The sequence below is a fragment of the Gymnodraco acuticeps genome, unplaced genomic scaffold, assembly GCF_902827175.1.
Source record: "Gymnodraco acuticeps unplaced genomic scaffold, fGymAcu1.1, whole genome shotgun sequence".
In the NCBI taxonomy this organism is placed as follows: Eukaryota; Metazoa; Chordata; class Actinopteri; order Perciformes; family Bathydraconidae; genus Gymnodraco; species Gymnodraco acuticeps.
Window position 1 is genome coordinate 53,546 of NW_022990840.1, and position 24,784 is coordinate 78,329.

Genomic DNA, 24,784 nt, shown 5'->3' on the forward strand with positions numbered 1-24,784 from the left:
TTTTCATTGAATTCAATATCAAAGCAATCACGTGTATATAATGGGGTGCTAGGTGTTGACCGCTGTGGATCACACTGGTTGTGTTGTTCTTGTTGTCTCCTGTCCCACTTCAGGAAGGCCATACACCCAGGAAGAGCCCTGCCCTGTGATATCAAAAAAAGGCAATGTACAGAGATTAAATTAGTGTAAATCTTCACATGAAACTTTTGTCAAAAAAACAATCATGAAAGAGACAAACTCTGTCTTTAATGTTCTACTTAACAAAACACAGGTCCTTGTGTCCAGTTGCCACAGTATGGTTCACTCAGAGGAACATATAAACAAAGTCTAGTTTATATTTTACATGATGATTGCAATGAAATCACAGCACGTAAGCATTTATATATTTATAGTTAAACACGTTTTATATCAGACACTGGAAGCATTCAGATCTGTAAATTCATATGAAGACATGGACTTCATCTCAGGCTGATTGTACTTTACATTTGAGATCAGATGTTTCATTAGCTCAACTTGCTGTATTTGAGTAATGATCAGACCAACAACAACATCAACAGGTACGTAGGCCAACCACTAATAGTTCAATAACAAGTGTTTTCATAATTTCTTTCCATAGAGGTTTCGTCTTTAGGTTAAAGATAACGATAAACCATGTATTGATATTTGTCTCTGCTGCACATTGTGATTTATCTCTAAGCTAGCAAACTGAAAGCTGCGTGTTATACATTTCCAGTTTAATACCAGTTATATATCTACAGATTCAATATTTATGTTTACAAAATGGACGTAGAGGATTCCATGGTTGCTATGGTTTGACGCAGGACTAGCGTCAATATCGGATCAATATTTAAACCATAACAACCTGAAAACTACCTGAAGACGGTCACGAAAATATTTTCTCCGCTTTCACTCGACGATTCTGCCAAATTATCGCTTCTTCTCAAGTCTTTTTACATCCCGACAAGAGTCAGAGAACCCCTGAGAGTTATTACAGCGAGAAAACACACTTTAATTATGGAAAATGTAAGATTTCATAACGTTGAAAGTCCCCGTTGTTTCCAATGTGCTTTGCCGTCGACATTTTCAGAAACCTCACAGTTTACTGATGTTTATCAAATCATTTAGTCTCCTGTAACGATAAGTAGGCCTACCATTAAACAGTGTAACTATCAGATTAAGGTCAAGTATACTGTGACGACTCAATTAATACATCTTTGCATTAAAAACTACCAAAAATACACATGCATTCATCAAAACTAGGCTATATGACAATATTAACAAATAAATGTTGTATCTAATACAAATCATTTATATTAACTTTTTAGGCTATATCACCCAGCTTCAAGCTGAAATACATTCATATTGTAACTTTGAATCAAGCTAATTAAAGTCACTCACTTTAACTTAGCATTATTTCCATCATACTGTATACATGTGCAATATTATATGTTCAAACAATAAACAGACATATGCTTATTATATAACATTGTAATCACGTCACATATGTGTCACTAAAGCACAATATTAACTGACATGAGGGCCTAAAGGTGGCTCTTGTTTTGTTACCGGACCTGTCTCGTCTTGAGGAGGTTTTCAGACTTTGATTATGTTTCATGTTTCTTCATTTATGATTTTTATCCAACAACCACATCCATCTTTGGCAAGTTAATCTTCCAGCACATAAAACTATAACACATTTGATTTGTATACTACGACATGACAACATACTTGAAAAAGGTCCATCCTGCATGTACTTGTAGAGCCTCATCCTAACATGAGTGTGTGTTGTTGCAGGGTCGAGTGCCCGTCCTCCCGCAGGACAACCAGACAGGAAGGAGAGTCTCTGCCCGCCAGAGGAGGCCTGCAGTCTGCAGACAGTGTCCCTGCTGCAGGGACGACCAGGTGAGACATCTGATCCTCAACTCTGTTCCTTGAAATTGTACACAGTTTAATCCACAAGATTGTTTGACAGGTTTACAAAAAGGTAAACACATAGTGGAGTATATTGTCAATACTAAATAGTTTGAGAAGGTCCATTGTACAGGACTAATGCCCCAAATACTCACATTTCAAGTAATCCTCTGCATCTGATGTAGATGTTTCCTCTTGTAAAATGATAAAAGTATGTTGTTAAGTAAGAAGTTTACTAGAGTCTGACATCCTCTCGTGTTTTGCTGACCTTCTCCAGGTGCCACATACAAAGCGCCGGCGCCCTGCTGCTTCTGCAGACCTTCCCCAGAAAAGGAAGCAGACCTCCGCGGCTCTTCCTCCTAAACCTGCTGACCTGCCACCTGTCTCTAATGTGGCCTCCAGCCCCCGGACCTCCAATGCTCCCCTGCACCTCGAAGACCCTATTAGGATCCACAACCGCTCAGTCGAGGAGTACCAGCTCATCTACCATGAAGTTGTGGATAACATGCTGAGGTACGTTGCGTCACAAATGAGTCAGTTCATTTACAGAGTTTCCACTCTCTTAGAAATCTATCTCTCTATTTTCCTTCATCATAAAGATTTATTTTTGTGTTTCTCCTCTCAGGTTCCCGGACGGTCGCCTGCGTCCATATAGTTTGGGTCTGGGTCGTCGTATCAAGCAGAAGCTGTGGGAGCGACTGGACCGTCCGATGTTCACAGAGACAGTGGATGAAGACGGTCTGGTCCATGTGGACGTGTCCTACGGTGCTGGAGTCCAGCCTCCGCTCTACAACGTGGATGTTTCTGGTGAACCAGAGCCCGAATATCCACCAGCAAAAAGGGCAAAGCACTAAGACACACTCTCATAAGCTGACATGTCTAATAATACTGTGCTTTAAGTTTAGTTTAGTTTTTTTTAAAGTATGGCAGATAAGTTTAAGTTTATTAAGTGTAGAGATACGTTTTTAGTGCCAAGCATAAGTATTATGTGCTAAGTCTTTAGTTTTAAGTATTTAGTAATAAGTATAAGTCTAAAGTGTTAAGAGTAAGTGTTTAGTTTAAGTTTTTAGTTATAGTAATTTGTTTGAAGTATTTCATATTAAGTGTTACGTTGTTAGTGCCAAGCACAAGTATTAAGTGTCAAGTCTTTAATTTTAAGTATTTAGTAATAAGTATAAAGTGTTAAGAGTAAGTGTTTAGTTTAAGTTTTCTGTTTAAGTACTAAGTTGAAGTATTAAGTATTAAGTATTTAGTGTTAAGAGTAAGTATTTAGTAATAAGTTTAAGTATTTAGTATTAAGAATAAGTATTTAGTGTTAAGAGTTAGTATTTAGTTGAGTTAAGTTTACTTTCATTGATCTTAATGTATCTCACCACTGATGAATTGTCTTCCTCTGAATCAGTTCCTGCTCCTCTGTTAACAGTCTTCTTACTCCAGCTTCAGCCTCAACAGCAACAGTTATCACCTGCCAGAACACCTGCTCCACCCTCCAGCCTCCACCTGTTACTTCTACCAGACAAAACATCAGCCTTGAGCTGCAGCCTGTGAGATGACAGACTCCTCTCCACCTGCAGCCTCTGTCTCTCTGTTGCCTACATCCTCTACCAGCAGCTTCAGCATCAAACTGCTGCCTCACTCTTCACCTGCAGCCTCTGTCAGCAACCTGCAGCCATCTCCTCCAACTGCACATTCTGTTGAATAGCTGATGGCTGAACCTCCATCTACAGCCTTTGCCAGTGCCTATACCTCTCGAAGTGAACTGCTATCCGAGCCTCCACCCACAGCCTCTGTCAGCAACCTGCAGCTTCCGCCTCCACCTGCAGATTCCTACAGCCATCTGAAGACGACCACTGGGGGAGTGGTCGTCTTCAGATGAAGATCCCCACAGAAAGCTGTGGCCAAACCTCCACCTACAGCCTCTATAAGGAAACCTGCACAGATGTTATCCTACTGCCATGTGGAGACCTGAGTGGAACAGCAAGGACCAGAGAAACACACGTAGATATAGTCCTTCAGTTAATATGCAAACATATTTCTGTGTTATTAAAGCTGGCTCTCTGTTTACATTCAGTTCACTTGTTCTTCTTCTCACAGGTGTTTTCAAACGTTGTGAAAGACTGAGCTCACACTCCTCAACATGAACCTGACTGACTGTGATGATGCCTTCATGAAACGAGAGAGCTCCACTGTACGTACAGTATAGCAGTATGAGATTTCTTAACAACACTCTGAGTGTATTGGGATTTTTAATGGAAGTTCGGTGATGAATTATATTTGAATGCAACACCTTACACTTCCAGATCTACCAGGAGCTGCTTCAGGGCCCTGAGGACAACTCCTTTTACAACAGCTCTGTTCCAGAGATGCTTCCTCCTCCTCCACATCCTCCACCTTCACCACCCCTCCTGCTCATCGCCAGAACTAAGAGTGCCCCACCCCATCTCAGCAACCACCACCAGTTTCTCCTGCAGCCACCGCCTCCATATGTAGATTCTGACAGACACTGCTGACAGCCAAACCTCCTCCTACAGCTTCTGCCAGTGCACCTGCGTCTACACCTCTTGAAGCCAACTGCGGCTGAACCTCCACCCACAGCCTCTGTCAGCAACCTGAACCAGCACCTACACCTCTCGTACACTACTGCCATCCAAACCTCCACCTGTAACCTTTGCCAGCCGCCTGAAGACACCTCCTCCACCTGAAGATCCCCACAGAAAGCTGGGGTCAAACCTCCACCTTCCGCCTCTATAAGGAAACCTGCACAGATGTTATCCTACTGCTATGGTTGGATCTAAGTGGAACAGCAACGACCAGAGAAACACTGGTAAATATGATCTTTGAGTAAACATGGGAAAATATATCTGTATAAAAATAGCATGCCTGGGCTGGGCTTCTGTTTATATTCTGTGCACTTCTTCTTCTTCTCACAGGTGTTTCCATACGTTGTGTGAAAGACTGAGCACACACTCCTCAACATGAACCTGACTGATTGTGATGATGCCTTCATGAAACAGAAAGAGCTCCTCTTCCTCCCACTTGTACGTAGAGTATAGCAGTATGAGACATTAAGTCATGGGATTTTTGATGGAAGTTTGCTGATGAATGCTATTTTAATGCAACACCTTTTCTTTGTGTTTTCTCCAGGCCTTGTTGGACTTCCAGATCAAGAGATGCTTCCTCCTCCCTATCGTGCACGTTCACCACCCTTCCTGCTCATTGCCAGGACTAAAAATGCCCCTCCCCATCTCTGCAACCACCAGCACTTTCTACGCATGCCGATTCATTGAAGGCCAAAGATTGCAGAGACGCTCCACCCGAGACTTCAGTGCCTTACTTTTCCAACAACGCCCCCTAATACGACGTCCAATGTGCTCTTTTAAGCCTCTGCACTGTTTTACAATAAATGAACTATTGTCTGCAACCATCTGATCAGTAATTTGAGACCAGAATAATTTGTATAAAACAGATCCTAAGGATATGATTGTTTTTGTGTGTTTAAGTTGAAGTGTGTTCCTTTGTCATGGTATATTAATTATTAGTCGCCACTTATTTAGGGTTTATATTAATACATTAATAACATTAACACATTCACTTTCTAGTAATTCATCATGTCGGAATTTCTTGAGCCAAATGTACAAAGACATCTGACACAAAATGTAATTACTGCAATTACGGCTATTTCAGCCAATACAACATTTCCACAATCTCATCTGAAATATCAACAAGTATCATTGAAATGCGTATTAAATAAATAAAAAGCGTGTTGTTTCAATTTTCCAAAATAAAGTTTATTTTTCCTCTACATTTAAGGTGAATTCTAAATATGAACCAAATATACCAAGAGTCACAATATGTCAAAGCCAGACATTTAATTATATAATAGCCCACTATATATGTACAGTTGAAATAATACAGATAACATATTCACACCAATTAAACAATTAAACAAATGCTAAATAACTTCAATATGAAGTGGGGTTCAGAGATGATCAGGATATTCAAGAAACAGTTAACAAACAGAAAATGATTAAAGAATATTTTGTTAGAGATTGAAGAACATTGTTAGAGCAGCTTACGAAATAATAAGTCATGAAATGTGAAATTCAGTCATTTACACTATATAAAAGGAGAAATGATTGTGTGAAGTCAAACAGCTAATCGTAAATACAGCATGGCCCTTTTTCAATTGTTGCCACATTATATACACATCCAGTCTCTTTTAGGCAGCTTTTTGGACAGGAATAAAGACATTGTGTCCTAGCATTGCAAACTCTTATGTATAATGTCACCTATTTGTTCTGTCCCTTTCAAACATACATTGAATTTGAGATGGTCAGGTACTGGAATAGCACATACACTTTGAATAGTACAGTACGGTAAATCCAGGGAAATGTTCTTAACAGCAAATATATAAGAAACACATTGTAAACATGTATAGGAGCACATTTCAAGATTGTTAGGGCTTTAGACATTAGTCTGGTATATACAAAATATTACAACTATAACAACACATCCAAAGCAGCTCCAAATATAATTTCTGGCTGAAAGTGTCCCTCTCTATGGTTGTTGCTGGTATTGTCCCTCTGTGGCGGTGTAGAAGTCGTCCAGGACACTCTGCAGGTACTCGAAGGTGGGCCTGTCTTCAGGTTTGTGCTTCCAGCAGGACGTCATGATGGCGTAGAGCTCGTCAGGACAGCTGTCAGGCTGAGGCATCCTGTAGCCGCGCTGCACCGAGGAAATCACCTCTCCTTTGGTCATACCTGAGGAGAACACAGGCAGGCATGCAGGTGAGAATCTAGGATTGTTTAGAGCAGGGGTGTCCCAACTACGGCCCGGGGGCCAACTGCGGTCCGTTGTCCATTTTAAATTGGCCCTCAGCTAATTGTAAAAGCATAATGGAATATGGCCCACATCTGAAACTTGTGCTTTTCTTATATTGCACTTCTTAAATATATATGTATATGACACAGTAGTATTCGTGTGTTCATGTAACCAATTTTCAAATAAATTCAGTCAATTAAAGTTGAAAACATTTTCTAACAAATCTTAGTTGATAAAAAAACGCCCAATAACTTACTTACATATCAAGTTTCAAATATACCTTTCCTCTTTCCCCTTATTATAAGCAATCTGAGGCTTCTGTTTTAAGAGATGAGTTGTCAACACTTTTTGTAACTAAATAAATGAAACCCGATGGAAAGCTGTGATGTAGGCGTTTTTTTCTCTTTAAGCATTTCAATTATCAAGAATAATTTACCTACATTTGATTGATTTTGCTAACTTATAACTTAACTTATGAGGCAATAAACCTCACCTCTGGTGGGGGGCCCAACCCTTTATATGCTTTTCTGTATGTGGCCTTCAGTGAAAAAAGTTTGGACACCCCTGGTTTAGAGGGACAACACACATACTCTATATAGCCACGTAGTCATTAGCTTGAGTAAAGAATCACCAGTAGAGGACGGTAGATATTCAAAACACAATGACTCCAGTATTGTGGAAACCTCTTTTACTGTAGTCACCACGTTTGTCTTAGTCAAATTGTTCGTTATAAGTAAAGCTACGCAAGTTATTTAATGGTATTTTGTGCATTATTCAAAGATCATAACACTGTAGTTTAAAAAAAATTCAAATAATATAAGTAGTACAAATAGGCTACTTAGGTTTTTTTTTTTACCTGGGTAGGGGCATTTCCCGTATGTTATAATCTCATAGAGCAGAACTCCGAAGGACCAGATGTCTGACTTGATGGTGAAGGATCCGTAGTTGATGGCCTCTGGAGCCGTCCACTTGATGGGGAATTTGGCTCCTGAGCATGACATGGTAAAAAACATTAAATATGCCGTTCATTTAGTAAAACCAGCTGCTTGACATGATCATTGGCTCAGTGGCTTTTGTGCTACCATGAACATACTGTAGGAGAAAATCAAACTCTTCAAAACCATTGACCATTAATCCAGTAAGACAACTTTGGGAAGATTAAATTGTATCTTTTTAATCTTCCATAAACCAATCATTACTGAATTTTCTATGAAAATTGTTGTTACAAAATGCAAAACACATGAAGTTACACTATCAATGTGTGTAAAATCGTTTTTTGCAGATAAGTGCATAAGATGTCACTGAAATAAAAAAATATTTGAAATGCCAAATGATTTGCTCTCATCATAATTGCTTTTGCCATTAGTTGTTTACATCTGAAAATGTTTTAACCTTACTGCACTGATCAGCTTAGTGATAGACAGTCATAGCCTACTAGGCCAAGGAGTTGGTAGAGTATGGCCATAAAACTGCAAATCTATGCTAAAGGTCACAACTAATAAACGCCATTAATTCTGCTTACAGTAAAAGCCTGTGAATGGTGGCTCTAGTATGTTCAGGAAACTGACACTGAAAAACATTAAATATGCCGTTCATTTAGTATCTAAATTCAAATCAAATTCATCTGCTGAATGGAAAAAAACTCCATATTTCCACGTGTATGACCCATACTGCAATGGAATATGTAAATGAAGGTCAGAATAAAAACCTGCGTTTATTTGTAATGTTCCTATGAAGGGAGTTTCAGTGTTTCCTGGTTCCAGGTCAGTAATCATCAGGTTTATGATGACACATAGATACATTTTCACACACTAGACTGGTGTTAGTATGAAAGGAGAAAGAATGGTTTAAACCTATGTTGGTCACTGAGTGGTTTATTTTAGCTTGAAAAAGTAGAGGAACTGGCAACTGAAACCAAAAGTCTGGCTCTTGAAACACACATAGTTCATCAATTCTACTTCGATTTTTATTTTAGGTTTTTCAAAAGTATCCCCCTGGGAGTCAGCTAAATACTGAAAAATAACAATGGACATTCAAACAGAAAAAGTATACCCTCTCTGGCAGAGTATTCGTCGTCCTCTATAACTCTTGCCAGTCCAAAGTCAGCGATTTTGCAGAGCAGACTCTCTGACACCAGGACATTGGCTGCTCTCAGGTCTCTGTGGATATATTTCTTATCCTCTATATACGCCATGCCCTCTGAAATCTGCAACAGCACAAGAAAGATATGGTAAGCAACAATGTCAACATAAGAGAAAAGAGATAACAAATAATTTAAAAAAAATGGTCTAACGTGAAGTGCCCAATTCTATATACCATTTCAGACAAGTCTATGGGTGACACAGAAATTCAGTTCAAACTAGTGTTGATGGCAGTAGATTTAAAGATATTGTGTGAATTACTTCACAATGAACTGAATAAAGTGTCTTCAAACAGTTCCTTGAAATAATATAAAGTCATAACATGTGGATTTGACTCATCATTATTTTTGACATATTATCGACAAAGAGATTAATTAAAAAAAATATATACAGCTCAAGTTCAAACCCAAAGGTAGCAAATAATTGTTTTTACTAATGCTGAAAGCAGAAATCTGCAAACCAACATAGTTGTTCTTATCATACTTTATTTTATTTTTATCTTATCCATGCTTTACCAACTTAATCGAGTTAGCATTTAACCTTTAGTCGCACACTTACGTGTAGGAAAAACATTGTCAGCAAAGCTTCCCTTTGCGATTCTGTAATGATGTCATAATAATTTTCTGAAAGGTTCCATGTAAAAATTGCCAGATGTGATACAAATTCTGGCAACATTTTGTATTTATTTTAAGGAATTGCTCCATTTACATCAATGTAAATGTTCAACTATTATCAATTCATTAAACAAAACTTAATCGGTGAAGTGTCCGTTTTTTGCTTTTGGTTATGGTTCCTCCTTTCACTTCAACAATGGAAAAAGTTATGTTATGTCTGTTTCACAATCATGGCAGAGAGTGAGCATAGGAAAAAGCAGCATATTGCGGTCAGTGTGCAAATCACCTGCGCTGAGAAATCAATGAGCTTGGGCAACTGCAGTTTGCATCCTTCGTCACTCTTTAAGAAGTCTAGTAGGCTCCCTAAAAACAAGAGAGAATATTTACAATGTTAGTTTCTCGTGTGTCCATGCATGTGTATAGGCTACTTACATGTGTATCCTTGTTTGCATTTTTGTTAATATAAGGTTTCGGGTTTTTAGAAGTAATATAGAAAAAGGTTTTTTTTGCTAACCTGCAAACCTCCTCTGTGAAATACAACCATAGGTCAATGTGTGATCACATGACTTTTTATGTCACAATTCTAAACTGCTGACATTTTAACTTCTTATTACTGGATGATTAATCTCATGGATGATTAATTATTCCTACAAGCCGGCACAGAACTATGGACCACTGTGTCACCGTGAGATAAAGAGACATGTGCCAACACAGAGGAGTATAGCATGATAACATAAAACCACTACAAAGAGACACAAAAAGACTAGACAACAAAGAGACAAAAACAACAAAAACAAGTGATGCAAAAAAGCCATGAAAATAGGCACAACAAATAAGACATGCTAGCTGACCAAAAAACGGCCAAAGAAAAGTAAATCCTGGGAACCAAAAACAATTACAATGTGACCAAAAACAAATGCAGACTCAAAACAACTACTCAGAGACGCAGTAAGCCCCATACAGGGAGAGCCTTCCCCCCTACGGTCCATGCACATTCTACACGAGACTACCAACAGACTAAAAATTATAACAACATTACATCAAATAGATTTAGAAAAAATGACAGAGACTTGAAATGACTTAAAAATGACTCAACATGACTACAAAGAAACACAAAATGGCACAAAGGGGGAAAAAAAGAGACAAAATAATTACTGTAACGAACATAAGAGTAACAAAGGGACAAAATAATTACTGTAACGAACATAAGAGTAACAAAGGGACAACAAAATTACTGTAACGAACATAAGAGTAACAAAGGGACAAAATAATTACTGTAACGAACATAAGAGTAACAAAGGGACAAAAAAATGAGCACAAAGAGAAACAAAAAAGACGAGTACCGACCTGGTACCGACGTTGTTATCCAAGGAAATGTTATACAGCCTTTTCGCATTTCTGGTATACTTGCATGTCTCTGATCATCAATATGCTACATTTTAATTTCTTCATGTATGAAAATCTTCCATGTGTTAAAAATAAAGGTCATTTACCATTTGACATGTATTCTGTGATGATATAGATGGGTTGTATCTTAGTGACGACAGCGTAAAGCCGCACCAGCCTGTCGTGCTGCAGCGTCTTCATGACGTTGGCTTCATCCAAGAAGGCTTCCACTGTCATGGTGCCTGGCTTCAGCGTCTTCACCGCCACTGTTGTTAAGTTGTTGTAGTAAGCTGAATGTGCAAAAAGTGAAGGAAGAAGGAGATTTTATTTATACATAAATATATTTTTGTGGAAGTAATAAAACCAGCTGCTTGACATGATCATTGGCTCAGTGGCTTTTGTGCTACCATGAATAAGTGCATAAGATGTCACTGAAATAAAAAAATATTTGAAATGCCAAATGATTTGCTCTCATCATAATTGCTTTTGCCATTAGTTGTTTACATCTGAAAATGTTTTAACCTTACTGCACTGATCAGCTTAGTGATAGACAGTCATAGCCTACTAGGCCAAGGAGTTGGTAGAGTATGGCCATAAAACTGCAAATCTATGTTAAAGGTCACAACTAATAAACGCCATTTAATTCTGCTTACAGTAAAAGCCTGTGAATGGTGGCTCTAGTATGTTCAGGAAACTGACACTGATAGTGGTCACTTTAATCCTCTTCTGTCTTTGGTAAAACACTTTTAGTAACAACCTCTCCACTCTCTTCATACTATAAGCTCTAACGGTTAGTGTCTCTCAGTGTTTGAGCCATTTATAACATACTGTCAGAAAACCTGTTGCACTTGGTTTATCATATTAACTTTTTCTCATTCTGGTTATGAATGTAATCCAAACACACCACTCCAAAGCAACGGACATACATGGATGATTCAAATTGTCTTTAAAATGAGCCTTGAAAAAACGTGTTAATACTATAATTTGTAAATATTCAGTATTTTTTCACACTAATACCTAGAACAAGGCACCTACTTCCTGATCATTCCCCACCCACAGAGATAACACCTATATCAAACACATGTTGACCACAATGTATAAACTTCCCTCATGTTTCAAAAATGAGTTCAATTAAAGTTATGTATAAGTGCTAAAAACATCAAAACCTGTCTTTTGGCAAAAGTAAGTATCAGGCCACAGCAATATTTGTTCATACAGTTTGCAATGAATCTAGTCCCTCTCTACACACCCTTTTCTGATATTTGGATGTGTGTCTTCACCCCTTTCAACTCCTGATGCAAACCCCTTTAAACTTGAAAACATTTCCTAAGCAGATGATAACAAGCTGTTGGACATATGAAAATGACCACTCTTTACTTTACTACAGAGGCATGTATGGAAACATTTTTTAGCATATTTACTGCATATTTTTTCAGTGACCATGGGATGTGGGAAATGCCTAATGTCAAAGCACAGGAGAAATCCTTTATTCTCAGAGATGGTTGCTAATGTAGGTATTTTTCTAACCCTAACCCTAATGCTAACCCTAATGCTTAGCAATTGGAGTGGAATTTAGATAGGAGAAATACACTTGACTTTTAATTTTCCATAGCCATTAGTGTCTGTTTCAAACATACAGTATACGGTGTATAAACATATGAACGGGACTTTGACAGTTGGCTCCTTAGCCCCCTTCACTACTGGGCAGACTCTGGCTCGAAATGACGCCACCAGCACAAAATGGCAGCGGCTGTATCCAGGATATTTTGGCTTCATTTTTTGTATAGTGGGAAGAAGTGCAGACACGCTGTCTATCTATATAGTGTAAATAGTTCTAACCAAAAGAATGTAATGCACCTATTGGATAACAAAAGTAGGAAGTCGTTTTTGTTTTAATTAGGGGGAAATGAGACGGTTTACTTTTGTAGAACCCTTGTATATGTGTGTGTGTGCGACAAGAATGACATACTCACCCAACCAGACATCTCCAAACTGCCCCGCTCCTAGTTTCTTTACCATCCTAATAGAGTCTTTAGAAATCTCCCAGGCATCTTTATCCCACGGTTTCTGAGCTTTGGGTTTCACACATGCACGGTCCAGTTTACGACACAGGCCATCCGGTTTGTCTGGAAGGTGAACACACACACAGTCATGACAAAGGTATACTTGCATTACTGTTCAATTTTATGAATAAAACATTATTTTTAAAAACCTTTTCTTTAAGTGTTTATATCGAAATCAACCATTGGTACCAAAGATGGGGTTGGGTGAGTTTTTTGAATAAAAGATTTTAAGTGGATCCATTCCATAGATTTGGCTACTCACTACGGTAGTGTTTGATCAGTGCACCGATGTCACTGAAGGAGATTTTAGGAGAGATGTAGAAGCCGCCGTTATCCAGCATCCTAATCTTATAATGTTTGACTAATTCTGTCCTGTTGGCATCAAAGTCTCTGATGGACAATGAATAACTTCCTGTGAAAAAGTAAGCAAGTAAAAGAGTGAGTTACTAGAAATGGAGCAGGAGGAAATCAATATGTTGATACATTCCCATACCTTTTTGTGTTTCACTTTCCCTGATGAGATAAGAGCCTGGTTTGTTTGCAGGTGCCAACAGCTGCCTCTCTGCATCCTTTCTTGTGATGTCCTTGAAAAACCAGCTGCAAAAGAATATGAAAAAACACTGTTTTATTCAAGTGGACTCCACCCATTATACAAATCAAACCTTGGTTGGGTATATAGTTGGGTTTTACATTGCTTTTCTTTAGCTTTATAATAGGATGGTGATCAATTCCAACATCCTTTAAAAAAAGAAACTGTTATTGAGAAATAACTAAGGATTTGGTTTGAGCTTACTCTTCTGTTTCGATGGTGTCAGCTTGGGCAACATAATTGCACGGGATGAATCCTTCTTTGTTGGTGACCAATGACACTGCTTTCCACCACTCCCCGTGTCTATTGGAAATATCAATTTATTCAAGCATGTTTATCATTTGGTTTGATTGGTGTTTATACCTTCTGGACCTCTTTGTCATATAGGCCAATCTCTTGAGCCCTGGTTTTCCGTTAAATTGAAATGGGAGTTGTGGATAATATACTGGATAAGAACCTCATGCAAACCCACTTGAACAACTATAGGTGCGTTCACACTCGAGTACTTTTCCCCGTACTTTTTCCGTTTAGTTCCGTTAGTACCCCTTATGTCGCGTTCACACCAAAAAGAGTACTTAGTGCCAGGAACTTTTACCCCCATATTTAGTGCCTGCTGAGAGGTGGTACTCTCCTGGGGAAAAAAAAGTGCCTAGGTTCTGATTGGCTGTGCGAATTGCAAACCACGCCCCGTAAAACTCTGAAATGTTTTGTAGAGCCGCCATTTTATTATCCTTGCATTAGCATTATTAGCATTAGCATTCGCCCAGCGCACAAACGCAGAGAGCATAACTTATGGCAACACAAGAGAAAACATGGGAGCGGTGGAGATGAGGAGGTGTCGGCGTTCTGGCGATGTACTCGGAAGGCTTCAGTAGAAGCGGCTGGGAGTCCCAGCAGCTTCTACTGAAGCCAGTCCCCAACTCCGGGGACTTCCGGCCGGGGACTTCGGGCGGCAGTATACGCCGTGAAGTTGTTTGCAGCCTGCCAGTAAACCCAGAGCAGAAGAAGACGGAGTGACGTCAGCGGCTCATTTGCGTAATCTTCCCTCAGGGAACTTATTCCGGTGTGAACGCGATCGGCTCTTAGTTCCATAGGGGAACTAAGTGCTGGGAACTAAGTACGGCAAAGTACTTGGTGTGAACGCGGCATAATGTATTTAGTTTTCTCAACAAATCTGCATACTTCATTGTAATTATATGAAGCTAAAATTAACAGGACCAATGTTTATTTGATGGATGCACCACTATATCAAACTAACCCTAACCCTAACCATAATCCTAACCCTATGTCTTAAGCATTATTAGAAGAGTACTTCTTTTAAAATAGTTTGATACAAATTGAACTCTTGGATCTTCAGTAACATTTAAAGAATGCTCTGTGAGTTTGAACTCTTTCATGATGCAAGAATTTGCAATGGCATATTAGATCAGTGGGTCATTCAGGGTTTAGGAGATAACAGTGCCCATTTTGTAGCTTGGGTAAGCATTCATCTTTGGTCCCCAATTTTTTATAAATGTTCATAAATGATGAATAACATTACTTCATGTTGAATCAGTCTACCATCAAAATCAGACACTCACTCCTCCAAGATTTTCATATTTTCTCCTTTCTTGAATCCTAAATCGTCGGGATGCACAGCTTCATACGGGAAAAGGCCGATCACAAGTTTACCAACCCCTTTGTTCTCTAAGAGAGGAAACATACATTTTTTTACATGTTGGACAACAAGATGGATAAGATATCAGAATGAAAGAGCTCTATACAAGCAACTTCACAACGTGACTTTAGATGTATTTATGACAATATATTTTCACAATAATGCATTAAAAAGAACAATCACAACCTTTAGTTGTATCTCACACAGGTTCCACCCTCTACTGGACTCTATGGGTACTACTCTCATCAATGATACGCGAGCGTTCACACACTGAAGTTGTATAAACGTAGCCGGCCAACCTTTATATATACAGTCTATGCGGCCAACCAGGGCGAGCCTACCTGAATGCGCGCAGGCACACAGTATATAATGCGGCCACGCCTCCTGACTGTCATCCTTTTCTCTTCAGCGAGCAGGACAACACCTGACAGAGAAAAGTAAAACGTTTGAAAGAAGAAGAAAGAAGTTATCATACCTTCATGGAGTTGCCTCTTCCAGAGACCCGGGCCTGTCCTTCGTGCCCTGGCTTAATAGAGGACTTCCATTAGGCGCACTGAACAGCTGTTTGTGTGCTTTGGGGATGGTGTGGCCGGTAAAGCTCTGTCCAAGAAACGCCTGACAGGATGGCTCTGCGAGTGCATTTCACATGCCTATGGACAGGCGGGGAGAGCCTTCACTGGGGTCCGTGCACACTCTACACGTGGTATGGCTGTATCAACAGCCTTGTTCAACTGTGTGAGTGTGGAGGGCATATGCACAGCTGCGTCTTGGTCTACGCCAGGCCCCTTCATAAGGTTTTATTTTGTCTGGCTCGTTTTCATCGTCTGTGCTTGCTGGGGCAACACAGGACTGGTGGTGGGGGGGGGGGGGGGGCTGTGGGTCAGTAGGTATCTGACCCCCCCTGGACATAATGCGCTTGTGTTTTCCCATGCTCCTTAAGGACCCGCGAAATATGGTGCGCAGTAAGCCCCATACAGGCAGAGCCTTCCCCCCTACGGTCCATGCACATTCTACACGAGGTAAGCGTGTGTGAGTGTGGGAGACATGGTGCACTTACGTTCTCCCCATGCTCCGTAGGGACCTGGGAAACGTAGTGTGCAGTGTTAGTCACTTGCGCTGGCACCTGCAGGGTGGAGCTATGGGCTTATTCAGACCAATTAGGCTCTACCCAGCTAAGTAAGCTGTGGCCCCAACTTCTCCACGGTCACAACCGGATGAGAGAAAGTTGGGGTGCGGTGGCTGTTAACCAAAGGCCGGTCAGGGGCAGTGTGATGGGTCGATGTTGCAGGCGACAGGGCGTTTATCCAATAGGGCTCCTCCCACTGTACCCATAGAGTCCAGTAGAGGGCGGTGCCTGTGTGAGATATAACGGGGGGTTACGCATTGTAACCCTAGTTATATAAGCACAGGCGGAGCCCTCTACCTAGGGGCCCTTTCTTTCCTATGCCGTTCGCTGAAGAGGGTGTAGGATGACTCTCAGGAGGCGTGGCCGCCTTATATACTGTGTAACTGCGCGCGCATTCAGGTAGGCTCGCCCTGGTTGGCCGGCTACGTTTATACAACTTCAGTGTGTGAACGCTCACGTATCATTGATGAGAGTAGTACCCATAGAGTCCAGTAGAGGGCTCCGCCTGTGCTTATATAGCTAGGGTTACAATCACAATACGTAACTCCCCGTTATTGTAAGCCAAGCTGATGACCCAATTATAACACATAGGTGATGTACGATTCGATAATAATTTATATTTACATCAAGTCTGACATTTTACTTGCATCACAGCAACTCCATTTGCAGCATCAAACAAGGACAAGTATTAAGACACGATACAAGGAAAACAAACATTTATCACAATTATTGAATAGAAACATGCTCAAAGACGCTTTAGCGGACATTTGACCTGGGATTAAGCTCTGTATTTAATGTGTCACAAACAGGTGCATTCAGGATCTGGCTATCATGATAAATGTTTAAATGCTTCCTTAAAAGTGGATCCTCCAGCAGTTATTTCTAAATGTATGACTATGCTAAGGAACTTTTGGTCAGTAGTGTGAGGCATTTATAATAATAATAATAATAATAATAATAATAATAATAATAATAATAATAATAATAATAATAATAATAATAATAATAATAATAATAATAATAATAATAATATTGGGTTTAATTTATAACGCACTTCATATCTGAGTGCTACAAGCATTTAGCATGAAACAAAAATAAAAACATTAAACAATACGGTAGAATGAATAAAAAGCATTAAAAAAATAAATAAAAGGGTAGCAATAAATAATATAAAAGGTCTAGGAATAGGCTCTATTTAATAGATGGGTTTTGAGGCCTTTTTTAACCTGTTAAGCCCCAAGCCTGTTTTTCAGGTCTCAGGCTCGAAAATGACATTCCCAGAACAAATGACCATATCTTCCCTTCTAAATGGGTTAAATTGATAATCTTTTTTATCAAAGCAAGGTTACACCAGTGAGTTGGATGTAGAAGTGTCAGAATCAATATAGATGTTTTTATTTTAAAGTAAATTCAGATTGCAAACAGTAAATAAATGTAAATGATTGTGTCCGTCCAAAAAAAAAAAATTACTTATAGTGAAAACCACCCTTGAATGATGGGATGGTAGACTAAACGCTTTAGGAATCCAAACTACAACATATAATAAGTACACTGTATCAAGATGGATGCAAAACAAGTTACATTTGACCTTTATAGAGAGATTTAGCAAAAAAAATACACTTCTGGGGTCATTTGGGTGGATTTGACCTATCTCTGGCCCCCCTTGCTCGATTTTGCTGATTGACATCTCTTTCTAACTGTCAGAGCCAATGGAATCGAGGGGAACTCCCACATACTCCTTATTTGGTAATGTGTGTGTGTGAGACTGACGCATAGCCAAAACCGGAAGCTGCGCTAACTCTGGTGGCTACCATTAGCAGCTAACTTTTACTCTCAGATTTTTACATAAAAATTGAATTATGGATTATAAATTAAAAAAAGTATTCCACAGAAACATTATCAACCTATGGATTAACCGATTCGAGTTCGGATCACTTAGTGGTGATACTATATCTAAATAATCTGTGGAACCTCAGCTTTAATCGGATATCTTGTGCAGCTACGATAAGTAATAAGGGTACTTTTATCTTGAGTTCTGTGCCAATGTCCATTTTTCGCTCAGGGGTCATTTAGATGCTTCTTATGAGACTTGTGTTTTGTTTTGGTAAAAATGGTTTGTATCGTCAATTAGCTGAGATTATTCCCGTTAATCTGGTATAACACATTAATAGGTTCTTAAATATTAAGAACCCCTGAGACACAGTGTTGTGAAGAAAAAAAAAAGTACCCGCCGAGGGGGACCTTGGGGAGAGCTTTCCACAGTCTGGGAGCAGCCGAGCAGAAAGCCCGGTCTCCCATAGCACGGAGCTTGGTCCTGGGGGGTTTGAGGAGGTTGGTTTTGCTGGTTTATTTTATGCTGTGACTATTAATCCCTCAAGTAATCTGATGCACCAGATATAGAAAGTTTGCTAGCCTCATTTATCGACTTGTTAGCAATTTCCTTTTTAATAAATAGAAGCTTCATTATTTACATTAAGGGTATTTAAGAACGTATTTGAAGTTGTACAACAAAACCAACATTTCTTGTGTTAACCACAAACCTAATCTCAGGCATCTAACTAAGATTCAAAAAACAAAAAAACAACTGTAGGTTTTAGGACTAGTTCGGGGGTTACCCATTATTGCACTATTTTGCAATAATGTGTAATAATTTGGCTAATTCAGACTGCTGAAGCCTCATATTAGTTTCAGCTTGTCTTGTAAACATTTTTTTCCCCAAAAGAATGATAACTTGTCAATTCTTTCAATTGAGATATGAGCATGTTTGTACTATACTGAGACTGGCTTTGACTCTGAACTCTTTAAAGGGGCCCTAATATGCTCATTTTAAGGTGTCATATTTGTGTTTTGTGCCTCTATCGTGACATGTTTACATGCTTTGGGTTCAAAAAGGTCTTTATTTTTATCATACTGCCTGTACCTCTTTTCACCCTCTGTCTGAAACCAGAGCCCAGTCTGCTATGATTGGTTAGCTGGTCGGCTCTGTTGTGATTGGTTTTAGGGATGCCCCGCCTCTTATTGCGTACAATATGTTGGAGCTATGTTACGGAAGTATGGGGAGGTGGGGGGTGATAGTGTGGGAACTTTGGGATTTTAGCCTTTGCAGACCATTTACAAGAACAAAAACCTATTTAAGACACTACAGGAAAGGGAAACTCCGAAAAAGCTTTATAGGGCCTCTTTAATGATACCACGTTGACATTTGCTAAGTTTTACTGAGTATTATGTTTAATGATTTATAGAAAAGGCAAAAACTTTCTGAAAATGTGTTTTTACATAATTTTACAAAAGAGAGTCACAAAGAAAAAATGAAACAAAAGAGAGAAGGAATGCGGCATACCTTCCATCTTTTGGAACACCTGACCAGGTAACAGGGAGTCCTGCAAATGCAGAGCAAAGAGTTGATCAGAAACAATGAAATTATAATATATATCTGGTCTATCAACGCTTGGTGAATACAGACTTTCACAAACTAGACTCAATCGTTTGCAATAGAGAAGTTCTGTTTATTAAGAAATATCTTAGTTATTATTTCTCTGAATCATTAGGAGGGGGTTTATCTGCCTTGAGTAATGCTCTCATGAGAACTGAATAATTCCCCTTTTATGACATTCTCCACTTACATTTTGAATTCACCAGGGCACATTGAAAAATATAATATAATATACATAATTGTTATGCTATGGTTGTTCTTTGATACTTTTCAGATTGTTATGCCAGAGAGAAATCAGTAGCCTATCTTATTTTCTAGAACTGAAATTCAGTTTTTACTCAGCCCAGATTTCGGACTACTTACTATGTTGTTTTTTGTTTTGGAGGTGGGGTCTCTGACATAGTGCGTGTTGTCGGTACGTACAGGCTGCTCGGCGATCTTCCTCTGTACACCTCCGTTTGGACTTTCGCTCAGCGTGGACTTCATACAGCCCATACTGCCTGCAGGAGGAAGTAAAAGGAAAAAAAGGAAGAGTGACTGTTACACATTAACAGCTGCTGAAACAAACAACACTTTAAATGTTTGCTACCAAACACCTGTGATTCCTTGGCTTTTGAATGTAAAAATAATAAAGAACCTAACCAGTGACTTGTTGATTTGTTCTTTTGCGTCATCATTTGGTGTTTAAACAAAGTCAAAGAGGAAATGGACACGGAAACTCTAAAGCAGCAGCAGCAGGTGTAGAAACACATTTTTCGACATGCTATCCTCAAATATGAATGAAATCGTCTTTATAGAACCATCAAACTGATAAAATCTCTGTCACAAGACTTTCCTATAATGCTGTATAAATCAGAATCATGATATTAAAGGAAAGCCCAAAATTACCTCCTGATCCAGAGGGGAAAACAATTGAAATTGAGAAGTTAATCTTTTGAGATTGAAACCAAGCAGAAACCAAAAGTGTTTGAGCTTGCCATTCCTCTTATATACATCAGGGGGAAACTCCAGTCATGGTTGTAAAATAATTGTGATTGTATAAAAGTCTATGAAACAATTACCCTACTTTTCACTTAATTTATTATCCCGGTAAATGTTTTTCTTCATGAGTTTATTGTCTCTATAGAGAGGCGAAGTCCCGCCCATCTACTTCCGACCCATGGGACCTTATTTCGGAAATATTATGGATTGAAGTCAATGGGGAGAGAAAGATTATCTTTCGGTCCTGTTTGAATTGTGCCACGAATTACACATATGTTTGTCAATCATAAAAAATAATTTCCATGTCAAAAAAGTTTGTCGTAAAACCGTTGAAATATAAGACTATGAAAAATACGCAACTAGAAAGACTACAAATCCCAGAATCCCGGTCCCACATGCTGGCTCTTACGGAACCGACTAACTCCCCTTTTGTGTATGTACAGCTCTCAACATGCCCAGACTTGTAGTGATTTTCACCTCTTTTAATACTTTTCGCCTCATTCTGAAAGAAAGAAGTGAAATGTGCCAACGTGACGGCCGTCTTGGTGTGTGGTGCGAGACGGGAGATGTAGTTAATTGAGCGGTTTCACACAAAAAAAAGTGTTACTTCACATTTTTACGACACATTTACATTTTTTTGACTTGCAAAATTATCTTTTAAATTCACAAACATCATAATTGTAATTCGTGGCACAATTCAAACGGGATCGAAAGATAATCTTTCTCTCGCCATTGACTTCAATACATAATTTTTCCGATATAAGGTCCCATGGAGGTCCACCGGAAAGGGAGGGACTTCGCCACTCTATCAATAGTTCAAGTCTTCTTCAACACAGTGTGATGTTTAATTTTTTTAGGGTGGGGATGTTTGTGTGTTTGTTTTAAAACTAACCCGTTTCAAAGTGTTTTTGACGACACAAAAGTAGATTTTTTACTTTTCAGTTGCCAGAAAATGTCTTGAACAGCATGTGGTTTTACATTGCTCTTTAAATTATTAAACATTTGTTTTATGTATTATAATTTGGGTTATTATGACTTTAGGCTATTTTCTCAAAGCTCAAAAGATCAGACACTCAGTACATAGCACCTACTCAACCAAACGACTAAATGACCACTAAAACTTTACCACTAAAATGCACAGCAAACGTTTCCTGTGTGAAAAAAGGCAGGTAGTTCAGAGAAGGTGTTGTAGATAACAAGTATATTAAAATGTAATGGTGTGTAGCTCTGAAATGTGAAATTACAGTTTATGACGTTCATACGTTATGTCTTCTAGCCACGCTGGCAGCATGATGATTGCAATGTCTGAGTTGGCAGTGGTGATAAGTGTGTGGACAGTTTCTCCGCAACCATTTTTTTTACGTTACATCAAAATGTCACTTGCTGTTTTATAGTTTGAAGGGAAGCAAACACCCAATGTGCTCGAGTGCAAAGTTATAAACTAATTTGTTGCGTGAAGGTGCAGCTCAGATTGCATTAATAACAATGTGGCTATGATGTTTATGATGCTCTCAAAAATGTAGTAAAACCACTTTCACATCCTCCAGATGCTTGTGTTTCTTTCTTTTTCATTGCTGTATAGCCTATAAAGTACATTTCGGACAGGATATATATGACAGATATAAGTTACACAACAATATACACATGAATGAAACAATTGATACATGATTATGTGCTGGAATTATGTTAGGTATGGGAAATGTGTATTGACTTATTGATATGGTGAATCACAGTTACAATGATATCATGGCCCAAGGGAATATGAAATATAAGAAACTACACTGAAAACATACAGGCTTTACAGCAGCAGAAGTTGGTCATATATAAACACCTGTTTTCTCAAAAGAGATAAACAACTGTCACTGCTTGTCTAGGAAACAGAAGTATGCCCTGTGGGCCACTCAGTGCTCTGTAAACAGAAGCAAATAACATCATTTATATGGGGACAATAGATCTTACGGTGATTGGCCCATCAGAAGATAATATAGGTCACATGTCAAATGTTAAGAGGAATCACCAATAAAAAAAGGAACAACCAAACATTGTTTACCTTCAATCGCTAGTCCTCCAAGACAGCTAAATTAAGATTTGATAGTAGGCCTACAACGTTGCTTTTCTGCCACACAATTGTTGGCCTAAATTGCTCATACAGGTTTGAGTAAAAGAATGCAAACAATAGCAAAGCATCTTAATTACATTCAGGTGTCAAGAGCTAGTGAGTAGCTACTCAAGAACTGGACTTGACTGAACGGACTACGACATCATTTTTTCAAGTGTAAGGACTGAAAAAGTTACGCCATGTTAGCACAAGCAACAAAAGCAATAACACAGCAATTGAGATGCCCCGAGTTGCTGTTGTGTGCTAGCAGTTATCGAACAAGAGCAAAAGCATATGATCAGTTATTAGGTTGCTAAAAAAAAAGTTGAGATCGCTGCTTGTCACGATAGTTTTGCGGAGATCAGTGTCTGACATGAGGTTGTGTTCTTTGGGAAAGCAGTGTGAGAACAATAGCCATGCTAGCTGATGGTGAAGCCTACTTGGGCAAAGCTTTTATTTGACCTTAACGTTAATTCTAGCAGGACAATATGCTTTCTCAGACCATGCAAACAATGTTTATGTCAGCAGCTACAGTATGGACGGTAAGATTAGTTTTTATGGGAACATGAATCTCTGTTGAGATATTTCAGTCCAAACCAAGTGGGCCGACAAACATTTTCAGCTATAAAAGAGAGGTAAAAAACGTAATGTACTTTTTAAAAAAAGCATTAAACCTCCTATAGAACTTTACCTTTGTCTACAACAAAAGTCTGTGCTGGAACCTAGATAAAGTTCTTAGCTCCTACAACTAAATAATAATGAAAAATGCAAACAAAAGGGTTTTATGTGACCTTCAGATGATGGTGAAGGACTGACCTTAATCTTTCTGTTTTATCAAGATTTCAAACACTATTGAAATCAAAAAAGGGACACACCTTAAAAAAAAGGAATTGGTGCACAGTACAATGTGTTGTTTAAAATTGAAGTTTATATAATCCAGATGACAGAAAAGTTGCTTATATCTATGAATAAAAGAACGTGTTGTTAAGAATGGCAGTTTGTTACTGGTTTCGTGGTTCAGTGCCTCTGATATATTTTTAACTTGACAGTCAGCAAACAGCAGGAAACCAAGGGTCTGGACCGATTAGGAGCATACACACACACACACACACACACACACACATACACACACACACACACACGCACGCACTGCTATGACCACGAACAAACTTCCTCCTTGGACTGAGCAAAGGGCTGGAGTGGAGGCAAAAATGAAAGGAAAGTATGGGACATAATCCACTGGAGAATTTGATGCAACTAAATGACAAATCCGATCACATGTACTGAGCTGTTCAAATATAGTTACACCAGTGATTTATACAACTTATAAAGTATTATTACCAAACAGCATTTACAGTATGATGACAAACAATACCTGTTGGTTCCTAAGTCTATGGTTGTGAAACAGTCCATGACTTTGAATAAAAACTCAACTATAACTTTTTTTTAAAACGATGTTTACTATAAAGTAACTTCAAACAATACGCATTTGAGTCAAGCCTACATTTATATACCTTTTTCCGTGATATAAACTCAATTACATCCTATCTTCTTTACTTTTCTGGGTGTGTATGAACAGCTCTTGCTGACCTGGCACAATTCTGACTGATGTCATTCACACCTCACATGCATGTGTGCTTACCTCTCTTAGTGTGTATTGTGGTTCACGAAACAGTTCATCCAATATGAAGAAGTCTTTTAGTCCTCAGATTTCTTCTCTGTGTTTTTCGTCACATTGACTGAAGGCTTGTGAAGTGTTTGGCTGTGCGTTCTGGGCGACACGGACTGTTACATTCACCCACCAGATTGAGGAACTTAGAGGAACTGGTGGGGGATTTCTTTCTTTCTGAAACTTCCTGGTACAATTGTCTAATGATTATTTGCATAATCAGCTACACACACTCCCTCACTCACTCACATTAAACACACACACTGGGGCACATTGATGGCCTTTAAATACAGAA

At 38.9% G+C, this 24,784-nt stretch overlaps 1 protein-coding gene and 1 long non-coding RNA gene across 3 annotated transcripts; one reads left to right on the forward strand and one right to left on the reverse strand.

The window, feature by feature from the left end:
* Positions 1-2,999: 2,999 nt before the first annotated feature.
* On the forward strand, positions 3,000-5,672 carry LOC117557317. Its single transcript, XR_004570690.1, has 5 exons — positions 3,000-3,909; positions 4,006-4,099; positions 4,212-4,735; positions 4,842-4,949; positions 5,056-5,672. It is a non-coding gene; the product is annotated as an uncharacterized LOC117557317 (long non-coding RNA).
* An 88-nt stretch (positions 5,673-5,760) lies between these two features.
* On the reverse strand, positions 5,761-24,635 carry LOC117557313 (tyrosine-protein kinase Lyn-like). 2 transcript variants are annotated; one of them, XM_034233108.1, is made up of 13 exons: positions 24,463-24,635; positions 20,165-20,241; positions 19,649-19,688; positions 15,106-15,211; positions 13,730-13,828; positions 13,430-13,533; positions 13,199-13,348; positions 12,847-12,999; positions 10,981-11,163; positions 9,774-9,850; positions 8,785-8,938; positions 7,589-7,720; positions 5,761-6,671 (listed from the first exon to the last, which is right to left on the reverse strand). In XM_034233108.1, exons 2-13 carry the CDS (start codon positions 20,234-20,236, stop codon positions 6,469-6,471), a joined length of 1,473 nt encoding a protein of 490 aa, XP_034088999.1. In that variant the 5' UTR covers positions 20,237-20,241; positions 24,463-24,635; the 3' UTR covers positions 5,761-6,468. The 2 variants fall into 2 exon arrangements, with proteins under 2 accessions (XP_034088999.1, XP_034088998.1); XM_034233107.1 differs by having other exon boundaries at positions 20,105-20,241; positions 24,463-24,614.
* Between the last annotated feature and the right edge of the window lie 149 nt (positions 24,636-24,784).